General features: G+C 40.8%; 1 protein-coding gene across 2 annotated transcripts in view; it reads right to left on the bottom strand.

Annotated features, from left to right (window-relative positions):
* Positions 1-23663, bottom strand: part of golm1 (golgi membrane protein 1) — a 71197-nt gene that overhangs the window by 29358 nt on the left and 18176 nt on the right. Inside the window, exons 4-8 of one of the 2 annotated variants that reach the window (XM_034170435.1) lie at positions 18112-18166; positions 17896-17998; positions 17483-17603; positions 12997-13150; positions 3241-3477 (exon numbers count right to left, since the gene is read on the bottom strand). In XM_034170435.1, the coding sequence (XP_034026326.1) occupies positions 3241-3477; positions 12997-13150; positions 17483-17603; positions 17896-17998; positions 18112-18166 (670 nt within the window). The remainder of the gene's footprint in view (positions 1-3240; positions 3478-12996; positions 13151-17482; positions 17604-17895; positions 17999-18111; positions 18167-23663) is intronic. The other variant, XM_034170436.1, reaches the window with a different exon arrangement.

Below are 23663 nucleotides of genomic sequence, written 5' to 3'. Positions count from 1 at the left end.
AATTATGTTTTTAGCTTTGTGATCTGTGACAAATGTGATACACGATCCAGACCGATTGACATGGTAACTGTCTGATGCGGGAAAATATCAGACCAAAAATCAGCCAATCAGAGCGTGCGTAGCCACACACATACATGCATATTATCTGTCAAAGAAGAGTCTGTGATTTGGTAAAATTAGAAACTGTACTAGTAGAGTCTTCGATTCTACCTAGCCGTTCATTATCATGACAAGATGATATCTAGACACAGAATGACAGCAATACCTTACTGTGGAAATTAGAAAAATATCTGTCATATCAACTTCACATTACAGCCACACCATGTTGAAGTAATCACAGTAAGAACTTGTAATCAACTGTATCTCTGCCAGTAGATTCTTCAATCGGAGAATCTACTGGCAGAATCCCAGTAGAGACTGCGATTATATATTATACAAGGTCTGTCAATAAAGTAACGGTCCTTTTTATTTTTTTCAAAAACTATATGGATTTCATTCATATGTTTTTACGTCAGACATGCTTGAACCCTCGTGCGCATGCGTGAGTGAGTTTTTCCACGCCTGTCGTTTACGTCATTTGCCTGTGAGCACGCCTTGGGAAGAAGTGGTCCCGCCCCCTCGTCTGATTTTCATTGTCTGGAAATGGCAGAATGAAAAGGACTTTTTTTTCCCATCAGAATTTTTTCAGAAGCTGTTAGAGACTAGCACCTGGAAACCATTCGAACAATTTATCTCGCTTTCGATGAAAATTTTATGGGCTTCACAGAGAATAAGGACTGTTACTACAGCTTTAAGGACTGCTTTAAGGACGCTTGGCGCGCCACACTCTGAAATGCGACGACGAGGCACAAACCACCGGATAATTTCTAAACGGATGGCTCTGTGGATAGGAGACCGTCGTGTGCTCTTTCTCTGGTTATCACAAGAGCTGGACATCAGCCATTTTCCGGCAGATTTCACTTTTAACAAAAGATTTTGTCATGGAAAGTTGCGCGGAGGCTTCACGCGTCAAGACCGATTCACTGATGGAGAAGACAAAGGAACACCTCCGTTTCGGAGTGTTAGAGGACAAGTTGGGAAATGTCCAGCTCTCCACAATTTCTCTTATACTCACTCGACTGGTAAGCACTGAAAGCCGAGATAGGCATGTCCCAACTTGTCCCCTGGCACTCCGAAACAGAGGTGTTCCTTTGTCTCGCTCCATCAGCGAATCGGTCGTGATGCGCGAAGCCTCCGTGCGGCTTTCCATGGCAAAATCTCTTGTTAAAAGTGAAATCTGCCGGAAAATCGCTGATGTCCAGCTCTTGTGATAACCAGAGAAAGAGCACACGATGGTCTCATATCCACAGAGCCATCCATTTAGAAATGATCCGGTGGTTTGTGCCTCGTCGTCGCAGCTCGGAGCGCGGCACGCCGAGCGTCCTTAAAGCAGTCCTTAAAGCTGTAGTAACAGTCCTTATTCTCTGTGAAGCCTGTAAAATTTTCACCGAAAGCCAGATAAATTTTTAGAATGGTTTCCAGGTGCCAGTCTCTAACAGCTTCTGAAAAAATTCTGATGGAAAAAAAAAGTCCTTTTCATTCCGCCATTTCCAGACAATGAAAATCCGACGAGGGGGCGGGACCACTCCTTCCCAAGGCGTGCTCACAGACGAATGACGTAACCGACAGGTGTGGAAAAACTCACGCATGCGCACGAGGGTTCAAGCATGCCTGACGTAAAAACATGAATGAGATCTATATAGTTTTTTGTTCTTTGTTTGCAATTACAGAGGTCAAACGTTTCCTGTAGTTTTTCACCAGGTTTGCACACACTGCAGCAGGGACTTTGGTCCACTCCTCCATACAGATCTTCTCCAAATCTTTCAGAATTGGCGTTTCAGCTCCCTCCAAAGATTTTCTATTGAGTTCAGTTCTGGAGACTAGCCAGGCTACTCCAGGACCTTGAAATGCTTCTTACGGAGCCCCTCCTTAGTTGCCCTGGCTGTGTGTTTGGGGTCATTGTCATGCTGGAAGACCCAGCCATGACTCATCTTCAATGCTCTTATTGAGGGAAGGCGGTTGTTTGCCAAAATCTCCCAATACATGACCCCATCCATCCTCCCTTCAATACGGTGCAGTCAGCCTGTCCCCTTTGCAGAAGACCACCCCCAGAGTATGATGTTTCCACCCCCATGCTTCAGAGTTGGGATGGATTTCTTGGGGTTGTTCTCATCCTCTGAACATGGTAAATGGAGTTGATTCCAAAAAGCTCTTTTCTGACCACATGACCTTCTCCCATGCCTCCTCTGGATCATCCAGATGGTCACTGGTGAACTTCAAACGGGCCTGGACATGTGCTGGCTTGAGCAGGGGGACCTTGCTGCCCTGCAGGATTTTAAACCATGACAGCATCATGTGTTACTAATGTAATCTTTGTGACTGTGGTCCCAGCTCTCGTCAGGTCATTGACCAAGTCCTCCTGTGTAATTCTGAGCTTTCTCAGAATCATCCTTACCCCACAAAGTGAGATCTTGCATGGAATCCCAGACTGGGGGAGATTGACAGTCATCTTGTGTTTCTTCCACTTTCTAAAAAAATAATCTTAACAGTTGTTGTCTTCTACCAAGCTGCTTGCCTGTTGTCCTGTAGTCCATCCCGGCCTTGTGCAGGTCTACAGTTTTGTCCCTGGTGTCCTTAGACAGCTCTTTGGTCTTGGCTATGGTGGACAGGTTGGAGTGTGATTGATTGAGTGTGTGAACAGGTGTCTTTTATACAGGTAACAAGTTCAAACAGGTGAAGAGTAGTAAAGAGTGCAGAATAAGAGGGCTTCTTAAAGAAAAATTAACAGGTCTGTGAGAGCCAGAATTCTTGCTGGTTGGTAGGTGTTCAAATACTTATTTGCAGCAGTAACATACAATTATAAAAAAAAAAAAATAAAAAAAAAAAAAAATCATACATTGTGATTTCTGTTTTTTTTTTGTTTTTTTTTTTTAGATTATGTCTCTCACAGTGGACATGCAAATAAGAGGAAAATTTCAGACCCCTCCATGATTTCTAAGTGGGAGAACTTGCAAAACCACAGGGTGTTCAAATACTTATTTTCCTCACTATATCGAGTGGGTTGAATAATGCAGAGAAAGCGGTGCCATTCACATTATTATTGAACCGGGTTCCATAGTCACTGCTTCATTTTAAATTTTGATGAACTGTCACCTCTGAAATATAAATTTCCTCAAAATTCAAACATGTAGAATTCCTTACCTTCATCTAGCTGTGGACCCTTTTTAGTATGAATTTGCATCACCTCCCGCTCTTTATTCTCCGTCAGGTTGTTTGTCAAAAGTTTAGATGTTACTGTCTCGCCCTCCTCCTTATTCATCACAGCATGTTTCTTTGGTGGTTCAAGGTTTTCCTGTTGAACAAGAGAGGCTGCAGGAACAGACTTGAGCTTGGGGAGGTCCTTTCCTGAAGGTGGGGCCACTGGGTTATCCACAGCTTCTAAATGACAAAGCAAGATGTAAAATTAATAAAAGAGAAACCTGAAGCCACAAAATGACAAAGCCCCATTTAACATGCACATACATACAATATGCACAGTTCAGACTATATGCTTGCATACACCTTGGCTAAAAATATCTTTCAGTCAATTTTCTCCAACTGTCTACACAAGTTGTCTGAAAAAAATTGAATATTGTAGAAAAAGTCTACATTTTTGTCAATTTCAGAAAGTGAAAATTTTATGTATTCTAGATTTCTAACATATAAACTAAAATGTTTCAAGCATTTTTTAAACAATTACATACAGCTCCAAAAAAAGGAAAAAAAAAATAGAAAAGTGTATCTCAAAATATTAAGCTATTTCATTAACTTGATAAACCAGACCCATTCACTTTGCAAATAAATGCCCTTTGCAAAAGGGTCTGGTTCCCCTTCCCATTCAGTGTTTTCATCTCATCCAAAACCAATCACAACAGTTGATCTCATATTGGGCAATAAGACAGATGTGGTGCAAGATTATAGTAAAATCAAGAGGAAATATGGTGAAGGCTTCAAATGATGACTCAATGAGGAGCAAGGAAGAGCCAGAACAAAATAAAATAAAACCGTTCTCAACAACCAAGATGTGGCTGCTGCTGGTGTGGACCACTTATTTTAAACAGCTCTCCCTTATGTTTTGAATAGCCTAGACCAGGGGTTTTCAAAGTGTGGGAGGGTGAGCCCCCTTCAGAGAACAAATGAATAGCTGCGCGCGCGCACACACACACACACACACACACACACTTTCAGTATCTTCGTGTGTTTCTTTTTATTCTTTTACACATCTTAAACACAAAGTATTTGTGAGTTTAAGAACTGTCTATTCTTTCACACATTTTACACCCTTTTCAAACATTTAAAACATGTTTTTAAAGAACTTTCTATTCTTTCACACATTTTACACCCTTTTCAAACATTTAAAACGTGTTTTTAAAGAACTTTCTATTCTTCTATTTTTATCTTTTGTCATATTTTAAACATCATTTTTTAAAGATCTGTGTTTTTTTGAACGTCTTTGGCATAACTAACACATTTTAACATAAGGGATAGGTACTGATAAGATTTTATCAATATCGATGCCATTAATGATTCCACGTATTGATCAGATTCCTTATCGATTCCCTTATCAATACCTCCTGTGAATTTTCTGTATATTAAAAGTAGGCTTTACAGGTTTTCTTTGTCAACATTTATTGAGTCTTAAAGCAAATAAATATGAAATTGTTCACTGGATCCTTGATCTCTGGACAAAAATAAAAAAATAAAATCTGTAGTTTTTCTCAAAAACATTTCGTTTCAGGCATTAATGGCACGTTTTAATCTGTTGTCTGTATTACAACCTTTGGAAGGTGGTGTCATTTGATTTAAATTGTGATTCACTTTGAAGTTATTAATTCCGACCGGACTCTAACTTGACTCGGCAGACAGCAGAACAGTGTTTGGAGCTGTGCGAATGGAATGGAGGACGATTCTCGTTTCTTCGCTACAACAACACAAGAGTCCAAGTTAGTAACATTAATCTGCACAAAAGTGACTCACGATTGACATTTTTAAATGGCTTTCAGAGGGGTTAAAAAGCAGACTTATAGCTTTGAAAAGCAGCAAAGCAATTAAACAACAAAGCAGCAGATCAAAGCACTGCTTCGTTGTTTCAATTTTCAAAGCGAAGCCATGACAGAAGCGGTTGATTACAGACCCTGCAGCGGGTCTGTAATCAATGTAAAGAAATGATCATTTTCCCAATAAAAAACACCCTCAAAAACAAAGGCCGCTCTGAAGGACTCGTTAAACAAAAAGGCTACTGATGTCGGTGGATCGAATCATTTCTTAACAATTCTCGAAAAGAACCAGTTCATGACACCCATCCAACGTGCCCCCCTGAAGAACTCTGGCACCCCCCAGGGGGAGCCGCCTCACAATTTAAAACCACTAGCCTAAACAATACCAAGTCAAGACAAATTTTTGTTCACAGATGAAAAGCAAGCACTCGAGCAATAAACAGAAGATGAGAAGCAAAGCAGCAGCTTGGCTGTTTGAAACAGGTGCTCTGCCCTTCAGTGGCCAAGGCTCGGTAACAGTGTGTGGCAAGAACAGCCAGAGGAGGTGTGGGGGGGGGGCCTGTATGGAGGACACCCCGACACTCTCCCTGATCTGGACATATCAGACAGAGCCTGTACAACAGCGTGTCTGCTAGTCTGCCTGGGATACGTGATTAGTGTGAAAATAAAATGCAATGCTAATGCATTGCTAAACACCGTTTAAGACTTTTAGGCTAAAATTAACCTAGGCTTTAGTTGTAGGCAGCTATGTTAAGGTTGGGTAGGATTACTTTGAAAGAATGCATGTGGATTACATGTATGTATGCACATACATTTGGATTACTTGTAATCTGATTACTTTTGGAATACATTTCAAAGTAATCCTACCAAACCTTGAGTTATCTTATGGCAGGCGGCTGAATGGATTGCTCTAAATTAATCACTAGCACAGAGTCCTTTATTTTTGCAAAAACTTTTTTTTTTTTTATAACTGATCATTCTGAGTTTTCACAAACACGCGTGTGTGTGTACATATATATATATATATATATATATATATATATATATATATATATATATATATATATATACACTCAACAAAAATATAAACGCAACACTTTTGGTTTTGCTCCCATTTTGTATGAGATGAACTCAAAGATCTAAAACTTTTTCCACATACACAATATCACCATTTCCCTCAAATATTGTTCACAAACCAGTCTAAATCTGTGATAGTGAGCACTTCTCCTTTGCTAAGATAATCCTTCCCACGTCACAGGTGTGCCATATCAAGATGCTGATTAGACACCATGATTAGTGCACAGGTGTGCCTTAGACTGCCCACAATAAAAGGCCACTCTGAAAGCTGCAGTTTTATCACACAGCACAATGCCACAGATGTCGCAAGATTTGAGGGAGCGTGCAATTGGCATGCTGACAGCAGGAATGTCAACCAGAGCTGTTGCTCGTGTATTGAATGTTCATTTCTCTACCATAAGCCATCTCCAAAGGCGTTTCAGAGAATTTGGCAGTACATCCAACCAGCCTCACAACCGCAGACCACGTGTAACCACACCAGCCCAGGACCTCCACATCCAGCATGTTCATCTCCAAGATCGTCTGAGACCAGCCACTCGGACAGCTGCTGAAACAATCGGTTTGCATAACCAAAGAATTTCTGCACAAACTGTCAGAAACCGTCTCAGGGAAGCTCATCTGCATGCTCGTGGTCCTCATCGGGGTCTCGACCTGACTCCAGTTCGTCGTCGTAACCGACTTGAGTGGGCAAATGCTCACATTCGCTGGTGTTTGGCACGTTGGAGAGGTGTTCTCTTCACGGATGATGTGAAGGAGATGTGTTGCACTGCATGAGGCATATGGTGGTCACACCAGATACTGACTGGTATCCCCCCCCCAATAAAACAAAACTGCACCTTTCAGAGTGGCCTTTTATTGTGGGCAGTCTAAGGCACACCTGTGCACTAATCATGGTGTCTAATCAGCATCTTCGTATGGCACACCTGTGAGGTGGGATGGATTATCTCAGCAAAGGAGAAGTGCCCACTATCACAGATTTCGACTGGTTTGTGAACAATATTTGAGGGAAATGGTGATATTGTGTATGTGGAAAAAGTTTTAGATCTTTGAGTTCATCTCATACAAAATGGGAGCAAAACCAAAAGTGTTGCGTTTATATTTTTGTTGAGATATATATATATATATATATATATATACACACACACACACACACACACATATATATATTAAATGTGAGTAAACTACTTAAATGTGAGTATTTTCTGGTTTAACTTACTGTTTCACTCCTATCTGGCAGTAAAGGGAACAACACTGGGGTGTGGACAAACCAAGACATTTGAAGACATTATCTTACAGTTGTATGTAAAAGTTTTGGCACCCCTGATGATTTTCCTTTATAAATCATTGGTTGTTTGGATCAGCAATTTCAGTTAAATATATGATATAGCAGACAAACACAGTGATATTTGAGAAGCGCAATGAAGATTATAGGACTTACAGAAAGTGTGCAATAATTCTTTAAACAAAATCAGGCAGGTGCATAAATTTGGGCACCCCAACAGGAAAAAAAAAAAAAAAAATACATCAATATTTAATGGAACCTCCTTTTGCTGAAATAACAGCCTCTAAACGCTTCCTATAGCTTCCAATGAGAGTCTGCATTCTGGTTGAAGGTATTTTGGACCATTCTTCTTTACAAAATATCTCAGGTTTGTTGGTTTCTGAGCATGGACAGCTCGCTTAAAATCACAACACAGATTTTCAAGAATATTCAGGTCTGGGGACTGAGATGGCCATTACAGAATGTTGTACTTGTTCATCTGCATGAATGCCTTAGTAGATTTTGAGCCGTGTTTAGGGTCGTTGTCTTGTTGAAAGATCCAGCACCGGCACAACCTCAACTTTGTCACTGATTCATGAACACTCTTCTCAAGAATCCAAATAACTCAATTTTAGTGTCATCAGTCCACAGCACCTTATTCCAAAATGAAGCTGGCTTGTCCAAATGTGCTTTAGCATACCTCAAGCGACTCCGTTTGTGGCATGTATGCAGAAAAGGCTTCCTCTGCATTACAGCATCATCTAGTATCTCCTTGTACAAAGTGTGCTGTATAGTTGAATGATGCACAGAGACACTATCTGCAGCAAGATCATGTTGTACAACCCCTGGCAATAATTATGGAATCACCGAGTACCAAGTGGACTGACATGAATCATGGCTCCAACACGAGAGACATCAATTGAAACAAAGGAGAGGATTATCAAACTCTTAAAAGAGGGTAAATCATCACGCAATGTTGCAAAAGATGTTGGTTGTTCACAGTCAGCTGTGTCTAAACTCTGGACCAAATACAAACAACATGGGAAGGTTGTTAAAGGCAAACATACTGGTAGACCAAGGAAGACATCAAAGCGTCAAGACAGAAAACTTAAAGCAATATGTCTCAAAAATCGAAAATGCACAACAAAACAAATGAGGAACGAATGGGAGGAAACTGGAGTCAACGTCTGTGACCGAACTGTAAGAAACCGCCTAAAGGAAATGGGATTTACATACAGAAAAGCTCAACGAAAGCCATCATTAACACCTAAACAGAAAAAAACAAGGTTACAATGGGCTAAGGAAAAGCAATCGTGGACTGCTGGAGGTTTCTTCCTGTTAAAAGGGAGATTTTCTTCCCACTGTCGCCAAGTGCTTGCTCACAGGGGGTCGTTTTGACCGTTGGGGTTTTTACGCAATTACTGCATCGCCTTGCCTTACAATATAAAGCGCCTTGGGGCAACTGTTTGTTGTGATTTGGCGCTATATAAATAAAACTGATTGATTGACTGGATGAAAGTCATATTCAGTGATGAATCTCGAATCTGCATTGGCAAGGTGATGATGCTGGAACTTTTGTTTGGTGCCGTTCCAATGAGATTTATAAAGATGACTGCCTGAAGAGAACATGTAAACTTCCACAGTCATTGATGATATGGGGCTGCATGTCAGGTAAAGGCACTGGGGAGATGGCTGTCATTACATCATCAATAAATGCACAAGTTTACGTTGATATTTTGGACACTTTTCCTATCCCACTGCCATAGAGCAAAAACTGTGAAAACATTCCTTGCAAAAAGACACATAGGGTCAATGTCATGGCCTGCAAATAGTCCGTATCTTAATCCAATTGAAAATTTTTGGTGGAAGTTGAAGAAAATGGTCCATGATAAGGCTCCAACCTGCAAAGCTGATCTGGCAACAGCAATCAGAGAAAGTTGGTCCATGCCTCAGAGACTGCAAGCTGTTATAAAAGCCAGAGGTAGTGCAACAAAATACTAGTGATGTGTTGGAGCGTTCTTTTGTTTTTCATGATTCCATAATTTTTTCCTCAGAACTGAGTGATTCCATATTTTTTTCCCTCTGTTTGGTCTAAAAAAGTAACCGTTACTGACTGCCACAATTTTTTTCCTGATTTCTTATAGTGTTTCTTAAAGCCAGAAAGTTGCCATTTGAAATGACTTTAGTTTTGTGTCATGTCTGTGATCTGCTTTTTTTCTACAAAATTAAACAACTGAACGAACATCCTCCGAGGCCGGTGATTCCATAATTTTTGCCAGGGGTTGTAGGTCTTTGGAGCAGGTCTGTGGGTTGACTGATTGTTCTCACCATCCTTCGCTTCAGCTTATCTGAGATTTTTCTTGGCATGCCACTTCGGGCCTTAACTAGTACTGTCCCTGCAGTCTTCCAATTTCCTCACTATGTTTCTCACAGTGGAAAATAACAGCTGAAATAGCTTTTTGTATCCTTCCCCTAAACCAGAGTTGTTTAGAGGCTCCCATGTTGCCACTCATTAGAAGAGATGCAAAGAGGGGAAACATTTGCAAATGGTCACCTTAAATACCCTTTCTCATGATTGGATTCACCTGTGTCAGGAGGTCAAGGGTCAATGAGCTTACCAAACCAATTTTGTGTTCCAATAATTAGTGCTAAATGTATTCAAATCAATAAAATGACAAGGGTTCCCAAATTTCTGCAACTGCCTAATTTTGCGCAATTGCCTAATTTTGCACGCTTTCTGTAAATACTAGAAACTTCATTTCACCTCTCAAATATTAGTGTCTTCGTCTGCTATACGATATATTTAACTGAAATTTCTGATCCAGACAACCAATGACTTATAAAGGAAAATCATGAAAATTAACAGGGGTGCCCAAACTTTTGCATACAACTGTATGCTGTGGATAACACTGATTGACATTTGTTGCCATGTTATGAAACTTTATGGACATTTTGGATTTTAGTGACCAACTTTGTCTCATTTTACTATGGAAGCACATTGCATTCACTGGATAAAAATAAAAAAATGACACCTTATCTTGTAATTATGAGAAAAAAAATCTCAGAATTACAACATCAGGATCTCGTAGTTATGACAAAAGACCTCGTAATTATGAGATCAGGAAAGGTGCCACATTGCCACTGCTTCGCTCACTACCGAAACCTGAATGCATTTCAAATGCATGGATTTGTACTCACGAAGCATCTCGTATTGGTTCAACTGCTCCTGCAGAAAGAGAGCAACATTCAGCACGTCTGACTGGACTTTCCGCCTTAACAATCCCAATGACTTGAGATGCCTGCGCAGTGTTGACATGCTAATAATACCATCCCCATTTTTAAGAAAGATCAGTATTTCCCAGTGTCTCAAATCAAGAAGGTGCCATCACTGCCCCACTGATTAGTGAGGATTTACGTGCAACACACACACACTTTTTTTTTTCTTATCTCATAATTACAAGATGAGGTATCTTTTTTTTTTTTTATCCAGAGAATGCAATGTACATCCGTATTTTACGACAAAGAGTTGTGAGGCCAGTTTTGAAGACTGTCACAAGCCAGAAAAGTCTTTGGGAAACTTTTCAGACTTCTTGCTGCAGGAAGAAGGATTTACCAGTCATCGATTTGAGTGTGCAAATGTGGATGCACTGAACAACTTCCCAAAGAACAGCTCTTCAAAATGTGAGGAAAGGGGGCTCCAACAACTCCACCCAAGAGCTGTATGGGAGACCTTCGCCTGGTTAAATGTCTTGGTAGGACAGCTCACCTGTCACCTCTGGAAGCCCACACATGCTGCTGCTCTTCTAAATAAAACAAAGGCTCTTTTAAGAGCCACTCATATGTAAGCGCTATTTACTTTCATATTTTAATTAAATTTCAGTTCATTTTACAGTGAAATGAAAATTGTGAAATCCAAGGAAAATTTGCAGGGGGGGGTAACAGCTCCCCAGGAGCCAGGGTCTAGGGCCCTGTGGGGCCCCAGAATTAAATTTTTATCTAACGATACTTTTTCAGCATCTCCTGGAAGAACAAATCTCAAAATTAGTGGATATTTAAATGATCCTATATTCAACCTTTTATTTGACCTGTCAATGATGATGTTGAAATAACAGAATATGAGGTGGAAGTAGGACCTTGGAATGATTTTCCTTTTAATTGTAAACCAAATTATGCATTAACTCAGACAATTAAACATGAAATTTATGAAGACTTCAAAAACCACAGCTAAAGATTGTAGAATATTTGGAAAATCATGTTAAAATATCAATAACATACCTTATAGTAAAAAGTCACTTATATTCTTGTGTAAATTCATGCAGCCTAAATCCATTCAAAGCCACAATGTCTTTTTTACAATGAAAGAAAGTCTAGATTACTGAAAAAAAGTCACATAATCTTGTCTAAAATCCTGCTTCTCCTCCAGACTGTTTCTCCTGAGCACCCTCAGGAAGTGGAGTCGCTGCTGGGCTTTCTTCACCACCACTGTGGTGCTGGCAGTCCAGGAGAGGCTGTCAGAGCTGCACTCCCAGGAACCTGATGGAGCTGACCTGAGCTGACCTTCAAAGCCAGTCTTTTTTTCCCCAATGAAAGAAAGTCTACATTAATTGAAAAAGCCACAAAATCTTGTCTAAAATTCTGTTTGAACAGCAGAATGTTTATTTCCAGGGAGAGAAAAATTCTTACTGTGTTTTCCTGAGAGGGCACAGTTCACTTTTCCTTTTAATTTATCTTTCTAGGTGTGTTGATGAAGCCAGCGACAATTCCATGGATTCTTGTCCTTACAAGACTTTTTCAAACAGTCTTTCTCGCCATCTTCTCTCTGTGCGACGTTGGTCCGTGACACAAACATGCTGCACAAATCATCTTTTAAAAACTTGAAAGCTCTAAAAGTTTGGGATATCCACATACTAAGTTTAGCTGTGGCGTTGCACAAGAGCCACACAGCATCGCCGCAGCGACCAACCAGTCCTGCTTTACGACAACTGTCCTAACGGCTACGCTTCGAGTGGCATTTTTCCTCCGCGAAAATCCGAGGAAAATGAATTGTATCTGTGACACACAGATCAGTGTAAAACTTACATGATGTTGTAAAAAAAAAGAGAACACTTTGCGATAAGCATTTTAAAAACTCAGGGATGTTCACGATTATTGTTGAGTTTGTGTGCCAAATAAATTCATTCATTCATTAAAGAGTACATCACTAACACCCCCCCCCCCCCATGATGAAATCCATGGAATCCCGCGGATCCGCGGAGTTTTCACAGCCCTGATTTTAGGAATCATTTCTGCTGTTTACTGAGGCTTTAATTTTGGTGGCTGTAAATCCACTAAAAATCTGACAGTTGAGAAATACATTCATCTCATTCATATTATTTTTAAATAGGTGAAATGAAGAGCACATTCTGATTAACTTAACATATGTTTGGTAGCATGAAATGTGTGGAGTTGGAAAAACCATGTCTGAAAGTTTTTAGTCAAAGTGCATCTAAATTTGAAGCTTAAATGTAATATATCCAACACATAGAATCACTATCTTGGAAAACATCAGCATCAGTACTAAACTACTCTGAGGACGTCTTTTACCTTTGTCCACTGTGATGTCATTAGTCAGTAATTCAGATGGCACATTTGCTTTGGAGTCAGTAGTGCTTGAGTTCTGGTTGAGAGCAACTTCTGCGTTCGTGATGTCGAGCACGTTTCCTGGTTCCTTCTTCACTGTTTCATCTACCACCTTCTCCTACAGAACAAACGTAACTAGATACAGTAATTGTACAAATAACATTTAAAGCTATTGGCAAACAGATCATGCTCACGCCCCGTTTACATTGAGTCCACGACCGATATGATAGAAAAATGGCCTCTGCTCACCGTCACTCTCACCGGGTTTCCAGGCTGGTCACAAATCCCCTCCTGGTCGCCATCACTCTCCTTCAGCCTCCCAACAGGTGAGCAAGTGTATTGAACTGTTTAAAACACTCGCAGCAGTTGTACGACCGGTTAAAAGATACATGGATCTCATAATCTGACTCGTTAACTCTCACATGTCCCAACCCATTCCCACCCTGATCCTACTGGTCATAATACAGCCCCAATTCCAATGAAGTTGGGACATTGTGTGAAATGTAAATAAAAACAGAATACAATGATTTACAAATCCTCTTCAACCTATATTCAATTGAATACACCACAAATACAAGATATTTAATGTTCAAACTGATAAACTTTATTGTTTTTGTGCAAATATTTGCTAATTTTGAAATGGATGCCTGCAACACGTTTAAAAAAGCTGGGACAGTGTTATGTTTACCACTGTGTTACATCACCTTTCCTTCTAAATCAAATCAATTTTATTTATATAGCGCCAAATCACAACAAACAGTTGCCCCAAGGCGCTTTATATTGTAAGGCAAAAGCCATACAATAATAACAGAAAAACCCCAACGGTCAAAACAACCCCCTGTGAGCAAGCACTTGGTGACAGTGGGAAGGAAAAACTCCCTTTTAACAGGAAGAAACCTCCAGCAGAACCAGGCTCAGGGAGGGGCAGTCTTCTGCTGGGACTGGTTGGGGCTGAGGGGAGAGAATCAGGAAAAAGACATGCTGTGGAAAAGAGCATAGATCAATCACTAATGATTAAATGCAGAGTGGTGCATACAGAGCAAAAAGAGAAAGAAACACTCAGTGCATCATGGGAACCCCCCAGCAGTCTAAGTCTATAGCAGCATAACTAAGGGATGGTTCAGGGTCACCCAATCCAGCCCTAACTATAAGCTTTAGCAAAAAGGAAAGTTTTAAGCCTAATCTTAAAAACACTCAATAAGCGTTTTGGAACTGAGGACACTAATTGTTGAAGCTTTGTAGGTGGAATTCTTTGCTATTCTTGCTTATGTACAACTTCAGTTGTTCAACAGTCTGGGGGTCTCCGTGTCATATTTGCAATTCATTATGTGCCACACATTTTCAGCACTCTTTTACTACGAAGCCACGCTGTTGTAACATGTGCAGAATGTGGCTTGGCATTGTCTTGCTGAATTAAGCAGGAACGTCCCTGAAAAAGACGTTGCTTCGATAGCAGTATGTGTTGCTCCAAAACCTGGATGTACCTTTCAGCATTGATGGTGCCATCACAGATGTGTAAGCTGCCCATGGCATGGGCACTAACACATCCCCATACATCAGACCACAGCACACTTTTCCACATTGCATCTGTCCATTTCAAATGAGCTCGGGCCCAGAGAAGGCAGCGGGTTTCTGGATGTTGTTGATGTATGGCTTTCGCTTTGCATGGTGAGTTTTAACTTGCCACTTGTAGATGTAGCGACAAACTGTGTTAACTGACAATGGTTTTCTGAAGTGTTCCTGAGCCCATGCGGTAAGATCCTTTACACAATGATGTTTGTTTTTAATGCAGTGCTGCCTAAGGGATCAAAGGTCACGGGCATTCAATGTTGATTTTCGGCCTTGCCGCTTACGTGTAGAAAGTTCTCCAGATTCTCTTAATCTTCTGATTATATTATGGACTGTAGATGATGGAATCCCTAAATTCCTTGCAATTGAATGTTGAGAAACATTGCTTTTAAATTGTATGACTATTTTTTTCACAGTTTTCACAAAGTGGTGATCCTCACCCCATCTTTGCTTGTGAACGGCTGAGGCTTTTGGGGATGTTCCTTTTTTACCCAATCATGACACTCACAATTAATGTCCTCAGTTCCCAAATGCATATTGAGTGTTGTTAGAAGGAAAGATGATGTAACAAAGTGGTAAACATACCACTGTCCCAACTTTTTTGAAACGTGTTGCAGGCATCCATTTCAAAATGAGCAAATATTTGCACAAAAACAAAATTTATCAGTTTGAACATTAAGTATCTTGTCTTTGTGGTGTATTCAACTGAATATAGGCTGAAGAGGATTTGCAAATCATTGTATTGTTTTTATTTACATTTTACACAATGTCCCAACTTCATTGGAATTGCGGTTGTAGACCCTCAATTGACTGTGCATAGCGTTGCATCACTGACTGCACAATTCAGTCGCAATGCACACTTAGTGTAAACGTAAACAGCAGATCAAACTGGGGACCAGCCAGGACCTGTGAGAGTTGACAACATGTCACGGTCTTGTTGGTCTTATATGGGTCTCAGTCCGTTGTAAACGGGGCATAAGCAATATCATTACTGCTATAGTTAACATACTACTACAGTCAAAACACTCAGACTCACCTACAAAATTATGGAGCTGTTTTTTGAAGAAGAAGGCATGTGCAAAATGATTGGAAGGTGTCACTGTGAGCTTCTGTGTTACATCAATCAAACAAGTATGGATCTAGTACCCACTTCATTAAGCTCATTAACAATAACTGCCTGTGTATAAATACCCTGATCTCTATGGTCATACTTTATCCAGAAATCTGTATTTTACAAATTACGTCTCAGTGTACAACAGAACATCTGTCTCCGTGTTGCCACTTCAACCATGCAACACGCGTGTTAAAAATGTTAAAAATCAAATATTACATATGCTTATAGCTCAATGGTACATTTGTTGACACCCTGTGTGCCCCTGTGCTCAACCTTTTCTTTGAGACTGAAGTCCATGACTATATTCCAAAACAGCCATTTTGTCCGAGCACATAACAGGGGGAAGCAGCGTTGCAATTCACAAAAAAAAAAAAGTATTTTTCCACTGTTTTTGAGATTGCATTTCCATTTATTTTCATAGTCATATTTTTAAAAAGCCTTTCTTGCAGAGATGAAAGTGTGATAAGAAAATTACAACAGTAATACTGACTCTAATCTGAGTCATTGAATCCAACTGGATTTAGCAAGTGACAATCTGCAGTAGCAAGTTTCATCAGAATCCTTGAAGTCCTTTGTGGCGTTATAACACACTAGCTTAGGCTTTAATCTTTAACAAATGATTAAAGAGCGCCACTCCCGTTTCTTTCCTCCCCAACCCTGTTCTGCTGCCTGCTCTGTGCACATTTTAAATGCCTTCCAGTCACTTTCTTCATGGCTGAATACAGCTATAAAATCATTTTCAGGAAGAGACAGTATTTAAGGGCTGTAGAAATACAGTCTAAATGAGATTTTTGTTGTGTGAACACAGCAGAGTTTTTCTCCAAGACATGCTCACTCTTAGAGCTTCAACAAGCAGCTCAACAAGTGAGCATGTCTCTGTATACAGCCACATGTCAAACCTAAAAAACTGCAAGCGTGTGTAAAAACCTGCACAATTAATGTTTGTGTGTCAAGATCTGAAAATGAAAACAGTCCAGTCTTATTCAAATAAGCAGGAGTCACATTGTGTAAAACAAGTTTTATCTCCAAGTTCAAGTTTCATGTTGAAAATCTTTGAAGCCTCAAAAATCTGTGTGCTCACAGAAATCCACCGACTATAAATATAAATTAGGTCTGATACAGCTTGTTTTAAGGTTGTGTGACATAAGTATCAGGAAGGCCCTGAAATGTTTTAATTTTACCTCAGATTACTAAAAGACCGCCCCTACGCAGCCTTGGAGCACGTGCTGCTTTTGTGTATGTGTGTGTGTTAACTGAGTTGGTGAAAAATTGTTCAATTAAACTTTGTAGTGCTTTTGTACATTTTGTACCATTTCTGTAGTTTTACCTCCAACATGTTCATAGTCTAATTTCTTTAATTTGTACATTTCTAAATTAATTACTTATACAGAGTATGTTTTGCAATAAACGGCATCTTGCTGGGAACACAGCGTGTGGGATCATCACGACGAGGCGCGCTAGAGTGCAGAGCCAAAATGTGTGCAAGTGTCAGGGCACCTTAAGGATCAATGCAACCCCCCATCCCCACCCCCTTCCACAATACTAGTAAGGAACAGGTGCAATCATGCATGCTACAGAAATACAGTTTTCTGCATTTACCAATCCAGGTCCAATTACTTTTCATGTTTTTCCCTGTATCTCAACTTACCCCACTCACCCACTCAGGTTTATGGAAAAAGGCTACAGATGCTTAAGATGTCCTAAATGGATATAAACATTATTATTATTATTATTGAGCCTACTTGTGCATACTAATATCATGCTCACATTTGAGACACCATGAGGAGGGACGAGCTTCTCCCAGTTCTTCTCAAATTCCAGTTTTATGGCAGCCACTTTCTCATCACACAGCTCTTTCTGGGACAGGATCTGAGTGTTGCACTGGGTCCTACACACACAGAAACAAATTCATTCACCACAAACCACAGCAATACATTTACTGAGCTATGAGGGGGAAGAAAAGTAAAACCTATGTTTTAAGTAAAAGATCTTCAGTAGTTTTGATATTCTTGAATAATACAAAATGTAATTTAAATAAATTAATGCTCAAATAGTGGTTACTATAAATAATTCTTCAAGAAGTCTCCAATGGGGGGGATAAATGAGACCTTTCAGTTTCATTTCTCCATAAAATGTCCTTTAGAAATATGACAATCTGTGTAATGGCTCACTTTTCTTACATGTCATAAGTCACTTTCTTGTTCAAGGTGTTCAAGTCTTTTTGGCAATTCTGCAGCTCATTCTGAAGCTTCCCCAGATCGTTACTTAGTTGATTCACCTGACCTAAAGACACACCAGACACACAATTTAACAGACCATACACAGACCTAGATTGAATATATTTTACAAATTGTATTTTGCTTTGTTCACAAACTGAGCTTAATTGCTGCAGGCACCTTTGAGTTCCTGTATGGTTTTGGTGCTGGTGGAAATATTCTGCCGCAGTGTATCCTAGAAGGACAAACACAACATCAATATTCAAAGTTCCTTTACAGTTTGTGTGCCACTATGTGTTGATTGTGAAACGAAAGATTGTAGCAACTACCTGCATTTTGTCAAGCTTGAATTATATCACAGCTTAAACAAAGTGTGTGTGTATATTATATATATATATATACACATATATATACATATATATATATATACACATATATATACACACACATATACATACACACACGAGGTCTGTTAGAAAAGTATCGGACCTTTTTATTTTTTCAAAAACCTGATGGATTTGAATCACGTGTACTTGCATGAGCTAACCTTGAACCTTCGTGCGCATGTGTGAATTTTTTCACGCCCGTCGATTGCGTTATTTCCTGGTAAGCAGCCTTTGTGTGAGGATGGGTGTAGTCTCTCGTTTTTTCTTTGCAAGGAAATGGCGGAACGACTGGAGCAGCGCGACTGCATCAAATTTTGACAGAAAACTGGGCGACAGCCAGGTGGAACCATTCGGATTATTCAGACGGCCTTCGGTGACGATCCTATGGGCATCACACAGATTAAGGAGTGGTACAACTGGTTTAAAGACAGCCACACAATGGTGGGGAGCGAGCCGCGGTCCCCACCTTAACGGTTCCCTTGATCGGTACATTTGGATTGATTCAGGGTCACTGTATTGATGTAGTTGCATTTGTTACTTTCAAATGGACATTGTTACCCTAGGTGGTGACCCTAGGTGGGGAGGTGATGGTATAGTGGTTAAGTGTTGGGCTTCAGACCAGAGGATCCTCGGTTCAAAACCCAGTCAGACTGGAAGATCACCAAGGGCCATTGGCAAGACCCTTTAATCCCCTAGCTGCTACCGGTGTGTAGTGAGCGACTTGCATGGCAGCACCCTGACATCGGTGTGTGAGTGTGTTTGTGTGAATGGGTGAATGTGAGGCATAATTGTAAAGTGCTTTGAGTTTCTGATGCAGATGGAAAAGCACTATATGAACGCAGTCCCCAATCCGAGGAAAGTTGGTGCTGTATTTCCTTGATTAAAAGCCTGGGTGTTTTTTTTAAACCTTGCTCAGACCCAATGCCTAAACGAGGCAGGCCTTAATTCAAGGCCGGTGATTATTAACAAAATGCTGCTTGCTGCCTGCACTGTAATATGGTGTTAAGTTTCACACATATCCCTGGGTGTGGCAAACCAAAGACAACCACTTTAGATCAGAGCCCTCTATGTGGCTGTGAAACCTCTCTGGATCCTGACGTGCACCTGCGTTAACGATGGAGATCGCAAAGGCTGTGGTTGGGGCTGTGATTGGTCACTTGTACGTTTTCACTCTTTCCTCTCCCATCATATTTTTTTTAGTTTTTGCAGTGTCCCCACCGATTACATTTTGATCATAGATCAAATATGTTTGGCAGAAAAGTCTGCAAATATGATCAACTTTACAACACACAGCCTACAAAGACAATCAAATGAGCTGCAATTTTTTGAGGGAAATTGCAGGTACCATGATGTTGGTTTGGAGGTTGATGACTGTATAAAGAAGTGGAGCTCACTGAGGGTCAAATTGAACCAGAAAAATCCATGTTTCCTATTGTAAACAACAATAAGGCATCCACCAATGTGACAGAGAACTTTAAAAGGGTCATGCACACGTCAACATTATTATTAACATAGCCACAGAGTTACAGAGTTGTAGAAGCATAGATCAGGCATTAAGATTTTAAGGTACTATAGTGTAATGTTTTGCCAGAGAAAGATGACATGCTAATAAATGTATCATGATATATGTTGTGTATTTCTGATAACACTTGACAGATGTTATGTTGTGTGTAAAATGTATGTTTTCTTTAAAAAGAAACTACAAGGCCAGAATTTGAATTTAAGGGTGTAACCTGAGTAAGGTACTTATTTTTTTTTATTAATATTGGATTAAAACCGTACATAATGGTGAAAATGATAATTTGGGTTTGACCTCCCCAGGTCATTTATTCCAACTACAATCAGACTGCATAATACCTCAAAATGTTTCTAATTTCAATTCAATTTATTTTCCTTTATATAGCGCCAAATCACAACAGAGTTGCCTCAAGGCGCTTCACACAGGTAAGGTCTAACCTTACCAACCCCCAGAGCAACAGTGGTAAGGAAAAACTCCCTCTGAGGAAGAAACCTCAAGCAGACCAGACTCAAAGGGGTGACCCTCTGCTTGGGCCATGCTACAAACATAAATTACAGAAATAATTCACAGAACAATTCACGGACGAATATACAAGAATTGCTGTTGGTGCACAGGACAGGAGAGTCGCCAACACAACACAACTCCTATCTCTGGATGAAGCTGCACCTTAACAGAGAAAAAACAGAATCAGGCATCAGAAAGACAAAAAAAATACTGTATTTACCAGCATTAATCAACAAGAAAAACAGAAGAAATACTAAGGTGATCGCCGGCCGCTTGCAATATACTTTAGTCACCTTTCTTTAATGTAAATATTTCTTTTTTCTTTACTACTGTACAACTCTTGCAGCCATAACAAGTGATTTTCCCCGCTGTGGGATCAATAAAAGATAATCTTATCTTATCTTTAAAGGAGGGGTAAATTTCTATGACTCAGGGCCTGATGACCAGAACTGAACTCTCAGGCCTGGGGATCTTCCAAGAAATCATCTTATTGCAGCTGTTTTTACTGGTGTAAGATTTGCTAAGTTTGGAAAGTCCACCCATCTGGGGCAGAGAAATGGATCCCTGAAATATATATAGGTACCTGTAACCTTCTGTATGTCAAAGCAGTCCTGGTGTTGTCTGTTTTACAGGGACTCTGAAATTGCTTCCTTTAGCTGGCAAAATAAAAACTGTTGCTTTGGGACTTGATTCTCTCTGACTTTTCTGGACACCTTTAAGAGGACATTTTAAACAACTGAGCACAGCTAAAACACTTAAGACTCTTGTCTGGTGATCTCCATGACATTACCACTCTGCAGAGGACTTAGAAAAAAGAATGACTTAACTAAATGTAATCTTTTTAATGCACACAATGCCTGGCACTTATTTAAGGCCCCTTTACACATAACACGATTGAAACTGACTGGCACCCAAAGGAGGAATCGCATGCCACTTGTGAAAAATCGGAGCCACCTTGAACACCTCGTACAGCTGTCGCCACAACCATTTGCGCACAGCATATGCACTCTACATTTGCATGCTGCCCACACCTGTAACGGCGGGCAAGAGGAGTTCGCATTGTCAGCTGATCGTGTTCGCAGCATCGCATGGCATGTCATACACAGGTCGGACATATGGTGCTGCGGCACTATATGCTGCATGAAATCGTCGCCCATGTCGCACCATGGCAGAATAACTTGATCGAGGCAGCCTTCACACCAGTGACCGTAAGACAGCAACTGCCCTGCGAGTGCCCATTCCACCCCCTTTCGGCAGGTGTCGGCCAGAGTCCAGGTGCCACCCACGAACATCCAACACCACTCGCAGGGCACTTAGAAAAGGCGGGGTCATTCGCACTGTCAGCACAAGAGTAGAGAGCAGCTGACCACTTTCAATCTGGCTGTACAAACAGCAGCACATTTTCTAAGTGCCCCAATGAGTGTGCCATTACCCAAGCAACACATGTCAAGCAAGGCCCCCAACACGTGGTGTACAAGTGTGATGCCGCCCCAACCGCAACACAGATGTCGTGAGGAGTGTGTCATCACCCCCCCCAACCCACACCATGGTCAAATATTGTCAGGTGTGGCTGAGGTGGCTACAGTGCGATCGCTGTCCAGAGGAGCGCACATCTGGATGGCTGTAATGTCCAGCTGGGACAGCTGACCGCTGTGTAGACACAACTCAGCTGGAGCACATATGTCTTGCCATCAACACCATGAACAACACTCCAGCAATGCACATGTGTGGGCAGGCTGTCATGTGCTCCTCAGTTCCAGCTGACAGCAGCTGAGTGCACATGACGTGTTAAATTAAAAACACAGAGAACAGGGCAATTAAATAAATACATACAACAATAACTACATACATAATTACATAAATACATAACATAAATAATCACATAAAGGAACAGAGAGTGAGACTTTTTCTTTGAGCAGAGTTCATTCAGTAAGGTGGGCGTGTCCATGCCAGCTGCTGCTGTTGGAATCTGTGGACCCACAAGTCACAGCTGGAGAACACATACCATATTATGACGGACATCACTTTACAACATTCCACCGTGAGGCGCGTGCTTGGGCATGCTGATCTCACATGGAAATACATAAAAAGACATGTCCCCATTGCAACGGATGGGTGCGACCGTGTCAGCACGCACATCAGCAGGTTGTACCATGTGAAAGGAACCGTCTGATCATGTATACACTCAGCTGGCGATCTGAAGGTCACGTCACCCACGTCAGCTATGGTCCACATGACACAGTGTCCTTCGGCATGCCACTCGCTGGACACACGGGGCCAGCAGATGTGGACATGATAAGAGCGCACTGCTTCATTCATGTCATTTCATGACTATGTCTATGACCATGGGTCATACATAGAGCGATAGAAGGATCATACTTGTGTTGTCTGCTTGATAAGAGGGATTAAATATTAAAAATACCAAAAATTTTTTTGGTGTGTGGTTTTTTCCCCCCACAGCAGCGGCGCGATGTGGTGTTACACATTCCAGGTGCTCACACTGTGTTCGTGCGCGCGCACGAGGGTGCATGAAACCATCAACGCAGTATTGTGCACGCCTGTCCGACAGTGTGTCCCTCCCGACAGCAGATGGAAAGTTTTACGGTTCCCATTTCGTTTTTTGTTTGCGGATTTTCGGCCAGTTTCTGCTTCTTTCGCCCATCTTCGTGTTATGTGTGAAGGGACCCTTAAGGCATGCATGCACACACGCGGGGTGGGCCGATGCACGAGCATGGCCAATATCGTGTACAACCCCTGGCAAAAATTATGGAATCACTGGCCTCGGAGGATGTTCATTCAGTTGTTTAATTTTGTAGGAAAAAAGCAGATCACAGACATGACACAAAACTAAAGTCATTTCAAATGGCAACTTTCTGGCTTTAAGAAACACTATAAGAAATCAGGAAAAAAAAATTGTGGCAGTCAGTAACGGTTACTTGTTTAGACCAAGCAGAGGGAAAAAAAAAAAAAAAATGAAATCACTCAATTCTGAGGAAAAAATTATGGAATCATGAAAAACAAAAGAACGCTCCAACACATCACTAGTATTTTGTTGCACCACCTCCGGCTTTTATAACAGCTTGCAGTCTCTGAGGCATGGACTTAATGAGTGAGAAACAGTACTCTTCATCAATCTGGCTCCAACTTTCTCTGATTGCTGTTGCCAGATCAGCTTTGCAGGTTGAAGCCTTGTCATGGACCATTTTCTTCAACTTCCACCAAAGATTTTCAATTGGATTGAGATCCGGACTATTTGCAGGCCATGACATTGACCCTATGTGTCTTTTTGCAAGGAATGTTTTCACAGTTTTTGCTCTATGGCA

This window comes from Thalassophryne amazonica, chromosome 5 (assembly GCF_902500255.1).
Source record: "Thalassophryne amazonica chromosome 5, fThaAma1.1, whole genome shotgun sequence".
In the NCBI taxonomy this organism is placed as follows: Eukaryota; Metazoa; Chordata; class Actinopteri; order Batrachoidiformes; family Batrachoididae; genus Thalassophryne; species Thalassophryne amazonica.
The sequence above is the reverse complement of the archived record's forward strand: the minus strand, read 5'-3'. Positions and strand labels throughout refer to the sequence as shown.